At 34.6% G+C, this 13,380-nt stretch overlaps 2 protein-coding genes across 2 annotated transcripts; one reads left to right on the top strand and one right to left on the bottom strand.

Annotated features, from left to right (window-relative positions):
* Positions 1-471: 471 nt before the first annotated feature.
* LOC107778617 (uncharacterized) lies at positions 472-1,026 on the bottom strand. The gene has a single exon (XM_016598901.1). The coding sequence runs from the start codon at positions 1,024-1,026 to the stop codon at positions 472-474; it is 555 nt and encodes a 184-aa protein (XP_016454387.1).
* An 8,481-nt stretch (positions 1,027-9,507) lies between these two features.
* On the top strand, positions 9,508-13,095 carry LOC107778615 (uncharacterized). Its single transcript, XM_016598898.2, has 4 exons — positions 9,508-9,639; positions 11,094-11,558; positions 11,634-12,557; positions 12,669-13,095. Exons 2-4 carry the CDS (start codon positions 11,377-11,379, stop codon positions 12,769-12,771), a joined length of 1,209 nt encoding a protein of 402 aa, XP_016454384.1. The 5' UTR covers positions 9,508-9,639; positions 11,094-11,376; the 3' UTR covers positions 12,772-13,095.
* The last annotated feature ends 285 nt before the right edge of the window (positions 13,096-13,380 follow it).

The raw sequence follows: 13,380 nt of genomic DNA, 5'->3' as shown, positions 1-13,380 counted from the left end.
GCCAGCCACGTTAGTGTTTCCGAAATTTTCCCTTGCATTTCCTGATTGGAAGTTCTCGAGCAGGCTCAGAAACTGTCCATATTGTTCCTTGGTTAGATTATGCAAATTATGTCCTTGTTCTTGCAAAACTCCATCCTTTTCTCCAGCATTTATTCCATCACCTGGTCCTCCAAACACATTTGCAGCATTCAATTTCCCTTTGTTGAACTTGTTGAAGGTCTGTGAGTTGTTGTTGAACCTATTCATGCCCTGTGGATACCCATGAAGCTTGTAACATTTGTCTTTGGTTTGCCCCGGTTTTTTGCAATGCTCACAAAAAGGCCTAGGTTTGTTAGGATTATAATTTCCTCTGAAACCACCAGTTCCAACAAAATTCTGATTGTAGTTTGTCCTAAAATTGTTGCCTCCTGAAGTATTAGCATTTAGATCAGCAGAGTCGATCATGACTTGACTCTGGGACTTGACTTCCCTCTACTTCTCCTCCTGAATAAGAATGGAGAAAGCTTGCGCTATGCTAGGTAAGGGGTTCATCATCAAAACACTTCCCCTCACTATTGTATATACTTCTTTTAGTCCCATGAGAAACTGAATTAGCCTCCTATCTTGTTCAACATTTTGCATATTAGCTTTGAATCCACAGATACACTGGCAGCTGCACTGAGCATGTATGCTCAAGGTGTTTAGCTCTTCCCATAACCTTTTCATTTCATAACTTGCTCCATTCGTCTGATCGTGCCTATCTTCTAGCTCTTGCCAGAGCTCTTTCGCATTGTTGACATATTGTAGGCTATCTGTTAGATCCTTAGAAAGTGAATTCAGTATCCACGAGGTCACCATGTCATTACATCGTTCCCACTGACTGAAGAGAGCATCGTTTGCATCTGGCCTCTTACATTTTCCATTAATGAATCCTACCTTATTCTTCACAGACAAAGCTCTTAGTACACCTCTTATCCATAATTTGTACCCAGATCCATCAAAAGGGACCGGCACTAAAGTAGTTCCTGCATTCTCCGATGGATGCATGTAAAGAGGACTAGTCGAGTTTAGTGAGGTATTAGTTGATTATGTCACTTCTTCTTCTCCGGCCATGATTCAAGCAGTTAAGGATACTAAAATGCAAGTTCTAGTTGAAAATTCAGCGGTCAAAACACTCAATTTCAGAGAAAATCTCAACAACAACAAAAAACGCGATCTGAGAACCCTTAATCGATCAAAAAAGGACAAATGAGGCTTGCTCAGTTGGTAAAAGTACCTCCACCTACGACAGCTAGGTCCTGGGTTCGAGTCACAGTAGAGAAAAAGTGTGAAAACACTATAGATCCTCATAATTTGGGAGGGGTTTAAAAAAAGGAGATGAAATTCAAAGAGAAACAGATCGAAGAGTATCGAACTATGCAAAATTGGCGAGGAGTTGGGTCGAGAATCGGAGCCTAAGCTCTGATATCATATCAAAAATAGGAGAATACATTGAAATCGAGCTTTACTCATGCGAGAGCCATGGAACATAGGAGAGAAGACTCTAGAAGAATATTGAAGAATACCCTATTTTCATTTCATTTTTAGTAATATCTGTACACTGTACATTTTATAAGAAAAGAAAAAAAATAAAAACTTTGCCAGCTGGCAATGAGCTTCCCACTAACCACTAACTACCACAATTAAATATATAGTATGTGTATGCAATGCTAGTGTATACAATATGTGTATGCAATGCTAGTGTACATCTCAATGTAGCCAAGCAAGGTTACAGGATAACAAGTCATATGATATATAAAAGTGCCCGAATTCATGATTTTAAGCTTATGAGTTCTCAACTAAAACTCTTTTTTGCGTACTGGGTTCCGAAGAAATTATTTATACAGTCAACCATCTCTATAACATCCTCGTTTGTTCCGATATTTTTTGGCTTTTATAGTGAATGACTGTTATACACATATAACAACATTTGATGTTTAAATATTTTTTGGCTGTTATAAATAAAACTTATTCAAAAATCAATTATTTTATCTTTTTTAATGTTACATATAAAAGATAAGAAAACTATTCAAATTTAAATCTCAAAAGATATGCATATTTCACTAGTTAAATATTGAAGAAAATTAATACATTATTAATAAATTCATAACTAAACTCATACATATTTAAACTCTAAGGTAGACATTTTAAAGCTACTTAGAAAAATAAATTCTTTCAAGATTGAAGGAAGAACTTTGTAATTGTAGCTTGTTTCGTAAATTTCATTCTCTTACTAATATAACGCTTGAATCGGTGAAGGTTCGTGTCTAAATTTTCAGCAAAATGTATCCAATAGCTTTCCCTTGAAGACAATCTAAGAGCTTAACAATTAAATTTTCTATCTAATTATTTTTTAAAATTTGTCCAATGGAAAAGATATCATGTGCAAATCTTCAAATCTTATATATCATATAAGGTAGAAACTTTTTTTTTAATGGAATAGATTGTGTGCATATTTTTAGAATTAATAGTAATCTTAATGATTTTATATGGCTGTTATAGAAGTGTAATTTTATAAATAATGTTCTACTATAAATATGGTTGTTGTTGTTATAGGGAAAAAGTTGTTATAGAGAGGTAAAAATATAACTTTAAAAATTGGTTATGAGGAAAACTTATCTTTTATAGTGAATAGCTGTTATATATGGATGTTATAGAGAGGTCTGATTGTACATATTAAATATTTTTTTTGAAGATGAGCCTTGGAGCAATGATAAAGTTGTCTCTGTGTGACCTATAGGTCACGGGTATGAGCCGTAGAATCAACCACTAACACTTGCATCAGGGTAGGTTGCGTACATCACACCCCTTGGAGTGTGACCCTTCTCCGGACCCTGCATGAATACGGGATACTTCGTGCACCGATCTTCTCCTTTTTTATTATTAAATAATATTTTTATACATATAAGATTTGGCCAATACTACAGGGTTCTGCCTAACTTGTAACTTCTATGATGGCTCCACCCTGCCCCCACCTCTCTCTCCCTCGTTTGCCCATGATTTAAGGTCGCTGCATTAAGGGCAGTGAAGAAGGTAGATGATGAAGCCAGCAAATATTTGTCTAGACATAAATGCAGATGTGGTTGGAATTGAACTCGTACCAACTACCAAATATGCCTTACAATTTCAATAAAATTAGGTTTATTTTCCCTGCATCACAAACCTAACAGCTAAGGTTAGATGAGACAGAAGATTTGACGATTGTTCAATATTCATAAATGACACCGCATATATTGATAATACTGTTGACCGTTGAAACACTTTGAAACGAAATAGGGTGTGGGAACATTGTACTTGGAAAAGATCCCACACAAAGACTTTTAAGTTATGCGAGGATTATCACGAATTGTATACGGTGGATAATAATGAAGTGCCAAGATTGGTATTATATTATTCGATGAATAAAAAAAAAATATTCGAATACTTATATCATTATTTTTGGTCTCATTATTCCTACTTCTGCAGGAATAGGGTTACAGTTTTTTAATTGGAAAATGGTCAAATATACTCTTGTACTGTCAGAAAATATTTAAATATACATTTCGTTATACTTTGAGTCTATATATACCAATGTCGTTATACTATTGGTTCAAATATACTCATTTTCCGTTAAGTTTGTTCAATGTAGATATCTAATCTTACGTGACACTAACATTTGATGAGGTGGATGTCACATGGTTTGCCACATCAGCGTCCCTAACCCATTTTATCCCTCTCTTCTATTTTTTTCTACCACTAAAATTTCCTTCCCCTCCGTCACTATTGCCACCATTACCGCTACCATAAAAAATATTGTATTTCAAATTTTAATCTTTTATATATAGATTAGGGGCGCTGAGGTAGCATGTCATGTGGCATTCACCTCATCAAATATCAGTGCCACGTAGAATTGGATGTCCAACTTGGACAAACTTAACAGAAGAAAGGTATATTTGAACCAATAATATTACGATGAGAGTATATTTGAATCAATAATATTATGACAGAGATATATTTGAACCCAAACTATAATGAATGATATATTTAAACTTTTTCTTACGGTACATGAATATATTTGGCCTTACTGATACGAGAAATGACATCTGCCAGGAAAAAAAAGAAGTGACATTCGTTAATGAAATGTTTATTCAACGGTGGTCCTCAGAATTACAGTAATTATTTAAAGCAATTTTCTGATGTCTCAAATAAATAAAAATGTGCAATTTGCAAGCCAAATAAGTGTGAAGTGAAAAGAGAAGTGCCCGTTTGGACATAAGAATTTTTTTTCTTTTTTTCAAATGTTTTTTATTTTTTTTTTGAAATTAACGTTTGTTCATAAAATTTTCAATTTTCACTTGAATATGCATTTTAAAATTTTTCGAAATTTTGAAAAATTCCAAAAAATTATTTTTTAAAATTTTCACTCCGATTACTCATAAAATTTCAAAAACAACTTAAAATTATATTCTTGTCCAAACACAATTTTAATTTTTAAATATCATTTTTTAGTTGAAAAACGTTTTCGCCTTTTTTTTTTTTTTTGAAATTTTACAATTCTTACGTCCAAACGTCCACTTAGAATGGGAGGGGAGTACATATCCATAAATTGCGTGGGCTCGACTACCAACTACTTCCCTCCCAGCTTCCTTTTTTTCTGCGAAGATTTTTATGTTGGTACTAAGATTACTGATTGTGGACCTGAATATACTTTGATATTTTTTCTAAAACCAAGTCATCTAGTTTGTTAATTTCAAGAAATAGACTTGTGTTTTATTTTTTTTGTAATTCATATATACGTGAAAAAAGTAAGAGAGATCATTATGAATGTACTACATTGCAATCCATTTTTTTCAATCTGCTCAAATGTAATCACAATATGAATGTACTTGTCCAGTCCGATATTATATCTTTTTAAAATTAATTAACCACTTCAGATCAAAGAAACAGCAATTGACACCGTACTTATTTTTTGGTCCAAGTAAAGTAATGAAAGTGATTTATATTAAATTTTCTTAGTCGTTAGCACATCTTTATGAGTTATGACTAATCGAATCAATTAGACATTAATGCTCAAATCTTCTGCTTTGGCTATATAGCGTTCTTAAGGTATAAGACTTCAATTCATTTGGTCTTGGAAACATCTTGGAGATAGGAATTGCTAATAAGTATTTATAAAATTAAGCACAAAAATTAAAACCTATGAGTTGATGAATGTAAGGATTTGCAAGGATGCCAAACCCTAAACATGTATGATATTCAAGAATTTGATGAATAGCTCCAAGTATGGAACGAATTCTTTTTTTTCTTTTCATATAGTTAACAGTAAGATGATTCACAGGCAACAATAGCCTTTGGTTACTGAAATTTGTACTCGTAATCGTAATATTACAATTTAGATTATGACTTTTTATTACCAGACTGTCTCCCTGTGAAACACGAAATAAGTTGTTCAGCCATTATCTTCTTCTTTTCTTCGTTAAGAAAATGTGTGCCTTTTCTTTCTTAACTCATTTAATAATTCAAGGATTAAAACAATAACAACATATCCTGTGTAATCCTACAAGAGAGGTATGGGTGTTTATGCATATCTTAGAAAGAGGGTTGTTTCTGATAGACCTTCGGCTCAAGGAAAGCAATTCAAGGATTAAAACTGTAATAGAAATTCCTTCGTTACTACAAGGTAAGGCTGGCAAGTGGGCCGGTCCAGGCCCGGGGCCGGCCGAGGAACGCGGGCCAAACGGGCCAAGACCGTTGGGACTAGTTTTAGTGAGCATGGGCCGGTCTTATGCTTTGGGTCCGCCAGGGCCTGGGACCGTACCGGTCCCTTAGCGGGCCAAACAGTCCCAACAGTCAACTTTAAAATATATATATATATATATATATATATATATATATATATATATATATTATAAATTTAAAATATAGCCGTTGGCTATTTATAAAATAGCCATCTAACCTCCCCCAACTTTGTTTAACCCCAAACTTCTTATAATTATACTTTTTCCCTATTTTCAACTATAAATACCCCTTCATTCTTTCATTATTCTTACAAAATCACCAATCTATCACAATCTCTCTCTAATTTTCTTCTATAATTGCTATTATTGCTTACTTTATTGTTACAATTTGTGAAACAATTGTGAAGTTGGTGAATTAAAGTCTTCAACGATAATCAATTTTCAACAAGTTGTTCGTCAATTCGGTAAACTCGTTCCAATTCTTAAGTTTTAATATTATAGTTTTGTTTGTTTTATTAATTTTCTATTACTTTATTAATTAAGATGGCTTCCTTAAAAAAACTTTTTGGTAAAAATAAGGGAAAATCCAAGAGTGACGAATCTAGTGCTCAATATGTTCCTCCTCCACTACCACGGGTTCCTCGAACTAAACTCCATATCCGTCCTACACCTGCTATTTTTGATAGCGATAACAGTTTATTACAATTTATTAGAAAGTCAATTTTGCCATAATATTAAATTTGGTGAACAATTAGACCATGAATTAATGAATGCTCTTTATTCTAATCCAACTATTGATGAAAATGATGATGAGGAAATAGATTTTGATGAAACTCAACTGGATGATGATACACCAACTAGTCCTGCTCCTGATGTTAATTCAACTAGTGATAACCCTGCTAATCCAAATGATGCCTCATTTGATACTCTTGTTACTACCCCTACTTTTTCTAGACAACCCAGCAAACGGACATAAACATCTCCCGTTTGGCCATTTTTTACTCAACTAATTCCAGAAAATAAGGCTAAATGTAAAACTTGTGGCATGATGTTAGTTTTTAAATATTTTAGATTGGGGGGGTGGGGAGGTAGACACATATTGAAACACCTTTAAGATAAAGTGAGATATCTTCGTATGAAAGCTTTGGCAGAGGAGAAAAGTCTACCTACTCCTAGTCAGGTTGACCCTAGTACCGGTTCAAATAAATTTCAACCAGGAATTAACACTGTTACCGGTGGTATTTTATATTATGATCCAAAAAAATATCGGAAATAATTGGCAAAAATGGTAACTGTTATGTGTTTACCCTATAGTTTTCCTTCTGATCCTAACTTTGTGCATTATATTAGAAATTTTTTTAATCCTACTTATAAAGGTTTTCCTCGCACAACCGTAAAGAGCGATATTTATAAATATAAACATGAATATGAACAATATTTGCGCTATTTATTTACTCATATAAATTATCGTGTTGCTATTATAACTGATATTGGTAGAAGTGGTAACGACTGCGATTACCTTACTGTTATCGGTCATTGGATTGATGAGTATTGGATAATGCAAAAGCGCAATATTTCTTATAGAGTAATTAATTCACGTCACACATGACAGTTTATTGCTAGCACAGTTATAAATATTTGTTGATATTTTTGTATTAGTAAAATTTTTCATGTTAGATGTATTTATCATATTTACCATTTAATTGTGGGTGATGGTATAAGAATTTTAAATATTGAAATTAAAAAGGTTAAAATGGCTCTTAACTGGATTTTTTATCCAAACCGTAGAAGTAGACTTAGAGAATATTTTAAAAGATGCTATGGATTTGACCTAAGAGAAAGAAATGTTCCTAAACCTTGTCCAACTAGATGGAATTACATGTATGAAAGTTTGGTTGTTGCATATGAATATAGAAATTTCGTAAACTCATCATTTAATGCACATGTAAGTGATGATGATGAGCACCTTACAAATGAGGATTGGACTAATGTTAAAATACTTGTAGATGTTTTAGAAAAATTTCATATTGCTACAAATGAATTTTCTGGGCAATATTATCCTACTATTTTTAACTGTTTAGTTTATATTGCAGAACTTGCAAATTTATTTGCTTATTTTTCAGAGGGTGGAAAAATTTATAAACTTGCTATTGATTCTATGAGAAAAAAGTTTAAAAAATATTTTTTCCCTATTCCTCCTATTTATGATGTTTCTGCTTTGTTAAATCCTTGTATGAAATTAGGAGGTCCTCATTTTTGGTATGAAACTGTTTATAATGGTTTAGCACCTGAAGATGAGGAATTGTCTCAACTTCCAGAAGCAATAGCCTCAATTAGAATAAATGCTCAAACTATTTTTAATGCTTATCAAGTTACATTAAATCATGCTAGACTAATTATTCCAACTCCTTCTTCTAATTCTCAATCATCTAAAAGAATTGCGGGAGTAAGAACACTTATTGCTTGGGCGGTGCTTAGGGGTTCTCAAGGTTCTAGTAGTAGTGATTTTTCATAACTAAATGAGCTTGAAGTTTATTTGTCGCAGGGAATTGAGGAAGTGAATCCCGACGGCTCCTTTAGTCTTTTGGAATGGTGAAAGTACAAAGAAAAATACTTTCCGGTTCTTTCAAGGATGATCCGAGATATTTTAACTATTCAAGCTTCAACAGTGGCATCAGAGAGCGCTTTCAGTCAAGCAAGACTTCAACTCAGTGATTATAGAGCATCTATGAGGGAGAGCATGGAAAAATCAGTACTTTTCAGAGATTGGATCCGGTCGGAAAGAAGAAATTTTGGACTTGCTGAATCACAACTAGATGAAGACGAAGCTTACGAAGAAATGCTAGCTAAACTTGCGGAGGATGTTGCTTCGCCCGGAAGTGGCGATGACCAAGCTACTTTTCCGCCACCACCAACGAAAATTCCTCCGGACCTTGATATATTTTTTTAATACTATAATAAAATTACAAGACATTGCTTTGAATATCTCTTTACAATATTTTTGTCTTTAGACTTTAAATTTGAATTTAAAAATATTAAAAAATTTAGGTCATAATTCTATAATAAATTTTACAAGGCATTGCCTTAGATATTATTTTTAACATCCTTTTGTCTCTAATTTATAGTTTTTTTTTAAAAAAAAATCCGTTGGGCCCACTTAGTCCATTTAACCCGCGGGCCAGGACCGTTTAGCTCGAGACCAAAAGGTCCCGGGCCGGTCCCTACTAAAAGGCCGTTTAGACCGGGACCGTTTGACCCGTTTAATTTGGAACCGAGACCGTTGGACCGGCTCGCTTGGCCCGTTTAGACCCAGGACCGACCCACTTGCCACCCTTACTACAAGGTCATAAGCCTTTTGGAACTTCAACACCCTTTGCGTTAGAGCATTTGAGGTCCTAAAATGGCAATCATTGATCCACATGCCTGGGCTATAATTAAGTCCAAATATAAAACTCCAATGTTGGCCCATATTTTCTTTGGGATTGTTACAGAGATAGCCGGTCAGGTTCACTATTTAATTTTTCTAGCCGGTATTTATAGATTATACATTGATTATATATAGTTATACATATATTATACATGAATTTTACATATTTTATACATCAGCCTACTATTTTTAGTTTAAGAAATTAGGTAAGCGGCTATTTGGATTAATTCTTCATTCTTGTCTTTCTTCATTTTTTACACAGAGCCCAGCCCAGAATAATGGGCCTCCCAACCCATTAACTCTATTTTTTCGCAAAAAAGAAAATAAAAAATTCTCTTTCCTCTCTCCAAATTTCCCTCCAAATCCACAGCTCCTCACTTTTTTTTTCTCTCTCTGTCTCTCTCTCATCTCTTCAACCCTACCCAAACTCCATTGGAGATTAGTTCACAATTAACGCCTCCCAAAAGGAAAAAACGGGTAATTTTCTCTACTGATATTTTCAGAAAATCTTAACTTGGGTTTGCTGCTTTGTGATATGGTATTTATTTTGTGGGTTGTGCTGTGTGTGTGTGTGTGTGTGCTGCTATTGTTTGAGATCTTGTTCTGATCGTTTGTAAGGACAAATCTAAATCTATTGCCTAGTCTTTAAACGTTTTTGGAGATTCTGTTTTATGAGAAATGAAATGGGCTTTGACAAGAATTTGGATGTATAAATTTGGTATTGGGCAATACTTCGTTAGAGTTCAGGCTTTATTTAGTAGAAAATTTTAGTTATTGCATTTTTCTCTATCTTGTTATTTTTAAGAATTAGCTCAAATTTATGATATTTTTCCTTCTGAGATGAATAGTGTGGTTAACTTTTACTGGTTTTCTGATGTGACATAATCTGATTATCACAAGGTTTTAGGAAGTTAATTTGACTTGTGCTGTATTAGTAAGAGTAGTGAAATAAAATATTGAAGTTATCGTTACATCATTGTTGAAAAGAATGAATTTTTGAAAGAATTCAAAGTTTCGTACAAGAAGTTGTGGGATTTCCTAGAATGGAAAGTATCAAGTAAACTGTGACAGAAGGAATTATATACTTTAACATAAAATAGAGAACTTCAAGTATAAGTTTCAGGGAGAATGTGTTTTAAGGATAAGAAGACTTTGTCAAAGTATACTGTTGCCTTCAATTTTATGTGATAAGCTTAGGCCTCGTATCCTTGGAAACTTTAGAGGCTTATCCAGAGAAGCCATCAAAGTTTCGGCTGGAAATCTATGTTTCCCAGATTTTTATCTTAAAACTATAAGATTTTTTTTTCTGAGTTGACTTGAATGTTTCATGTTCTTGTAATTCATTATCCCGTCTTGTTTTTTTCTTCTTTTAGATGCAACAAACATAAGCATTTAGAGCAGGAGTCAGTTGGCCCTATTGTGTCATGTTGGCTCAGTTTCCTATCTTTATGGTGTTAAGCTGATTAAGTCTGCGAGCTTTTAATCTAATCTTTATGTGATAACATAGACGATAGAACTGATTTTTTATTTCGATCACTTTCTGAACAAGCTCAACCTTCAAAATGTTCTTTTTCTTCGGGGTCTATGGGAGTTACTTTTTCTTAGTTGATTATTCTATAGACATTCTTTCAAAAGATGCCAATATGTACCTCTTAAATATCATTGAAGGATGTTGTCATTCATTGGTGATATGACCTCATTCATTATATCCAGGGCTCATAAAAACTGCACAATATATGAGTATATAATCCTTGATGATATATTTGGCCACTGCCTTAATCTAGAAACAAGTTACAGCCTTAAAAAAAATGAAGGTTGTCAAATTCAAGTAAGAATCAAATTCTTGCTGTTCTCATATTTATCGGAACAGTGTGCTTTTCAGTTTTTTTTTTTTGTTCTTCAATTTCCATTACAGATGTTTTGTCTTGCAGGTGTGGAGGCAAGGAAGTGAAACGGTCATTTGAGGTCTGTTGTCATCTGGGGTTTCGACCCTGATAACTATTCTTGCACTGGACTGTTTGTGCTCCTATTTGTTTTATCAGAGTTTTCTTTGTGTTGTTGCTCAAGAGATCCATTTTTTTGAGAACTTTATAGACAAGGGACCTAGAGTAGATCATCTTCCTTTTGTTTTTCTTTTGAAAAATTTCCTCTTTTTTTCTTTTATTTTTACAATTTTTTGGGGGATCAGGGGTATTGTAAGGTTTCTATTAAAGTATGGACCTGAAGATGGAAACAGAAAAATCACAAACTTATGCTGAAGGAGGAGCGGAGGCAATACTAAATGTTCAACCCAATTCATCAATCTCTATCGCTTATCACAATCTATTTGGTCCTCACGATGATTTAATGCTTCTTGAGCTGGATGAGAAACTCCTACCTGATATCCTCAATCAAAGGTGTGTTGTACCATTCTGTAAAGTTCTTCAATTTGCTATCTAAAGTTTTGAGTTAAATTTATGCTTATTCTGTAGGGTAACATTAAGAGGGCAGCCAGATGAAGATGCAGTTCTCTGTAGCCAGTCAAAAACTTATGCCATTAAATTTGTCGGAACTTCTAATTCTGTATTTCTTATACCTCCTCCCGACCTACCGATCACACATGGAGCTTCACCAGACTCAAGTGAAAAGCATCATGACAATTTGACAGTTGCTTCTGTCATCAAAGTAGTACCTGGCACTATGGAACTTGTCGAGGTTGCTCCTAGATTGGACAAGCTCAATTTGCTTCTCTCAGAAAACCCTTATGGTTTTGATGAAGTGTCACAAATGGATACTGAATTTGCGCACAAGAACAGGGGCTTGTATGCATGGGATGACCTTGTTGAAAAGGTGCAAGCCAGTGACAAGGAACTGTGCACAGGGTTGCGAGCTCTTTCAGCAGTAGAGATAGATGGATATTGGCGACTTTTAGATGAGAACTTTGTGGATGAGATTCTGAACATGCTTTTGCATGATGCAGTGCTGAATGACTGGCCTTTAAGTGCTCTAAATGAAGATGAAGTTTTGCGTGTGCTGGAAGCAGATGGATTCCCTCGGAAAATAGTAAGGCACTGTTTGGAAGTTTATGGAAGTAAGGTGGATGATGACACTAGAGGCGGCTGTACGTGGAGGTTGGAAGAGAGGCCAGTTTGTGTGCATTTCGCCAGAGTAATCTTAAGAGGGAAAAAAATGAAACTTGAAAGATTTATGGAAGAGTGGAGAAAGAAAGTTCCTGAAGGGATGAATGCAAGTTTTGATGTGCTAGAAGGAGAAGTCTTAACAGAAAAGCTCGGGATCGAGACTAGGATTTATGCTTTTAGTGTTTCTTCACTCCCATCTATGCCTGCTGAACGGTTTTCCAAATTATTCCAGGAGAAGCCGAAGTGGGAATGGAAAGAACTGCAGCTATTTGTCAGGTTGGCTTTTACATTTCATTGCCTATGATTTCAATCTTGTTTCTTTCATCTTACTTGATCCTTGAAATGATGTCATATGCTCCATTTCTGCTGTTATTATGTAATGTATAGGGATCTGAAGGTACCAGGACTTTCTCTAGAAGGTCTACTACTCAAGTACACTAGAAGAACTCAACCAAGCATGGACGCTGAGCCAATTTTCAGTGCAAGATAATCTCAAAGTGCGCCACATTATTTCCCCGTACATGTTCCTCAATTGGGATGGTTTACACTTGTGAAGAGGAAGAGTAATGTAAACTTGATTTTGGAACTTGTAAGCAATTTTACTGTCTAGTTGCTTTGCCTCTGCAGTCAGTTTTGAAATATGCAAGTATCGGTTGATTTAATGCACGTAGCAGCTCCTTATTCTGTTGTCCTTGTAACAGTAAGAACTGTACCAGGGAGAAGAAACTATTGAGTTTCATCTTAGGTTTTAAAGCTTATTATTTCAAAGTACTAAGTAAATAGCATGTCACAGTCCATGCTAGTTACAATTCCCTTATGTAAAAATTTATAACTCCGAAGCCCTAAACTTTGGTTAAAATGTCAACTCTCCTTACCCTCGAATGTTGACATTTAGTATATGTTAATTGTCTTGTCTGCCTGTGATTGTAGTCCAGTGTCAGAGATTATTCCCTTGCCTTCTGCTTTAGACTATGAGTTAAAAAGTAAAATTTACCTCACAGTTTTGGAGGGCTGTACAACGTGAGTTAGGCACGCGGGTTGAGTTGAGTACAACATTTCATCCACAAACGGACAGTCAGAGCGCACTATTCAGATATTG

This window comes from Nicotiana tabacum, chromosome 19 (assembly GCF_000715075.1).
Source record: "Nicotiana tabacum cultivar K326 chromosome 19, ASM71507v2, whole genome shotgun sequence".
NCBI classification, from domain to species: domain Eukaryota; kingdom Viridiplantae; phylum Streptophyta; class Magnoliopsida; order Solanales; family Solanaceae; genus Nicotiana; species Nicotiana tabacum.
Note: the sequence above shows the minus strand (reverse complement) of the source record. Positions and strands in the feature narration are given on the sequence as shown.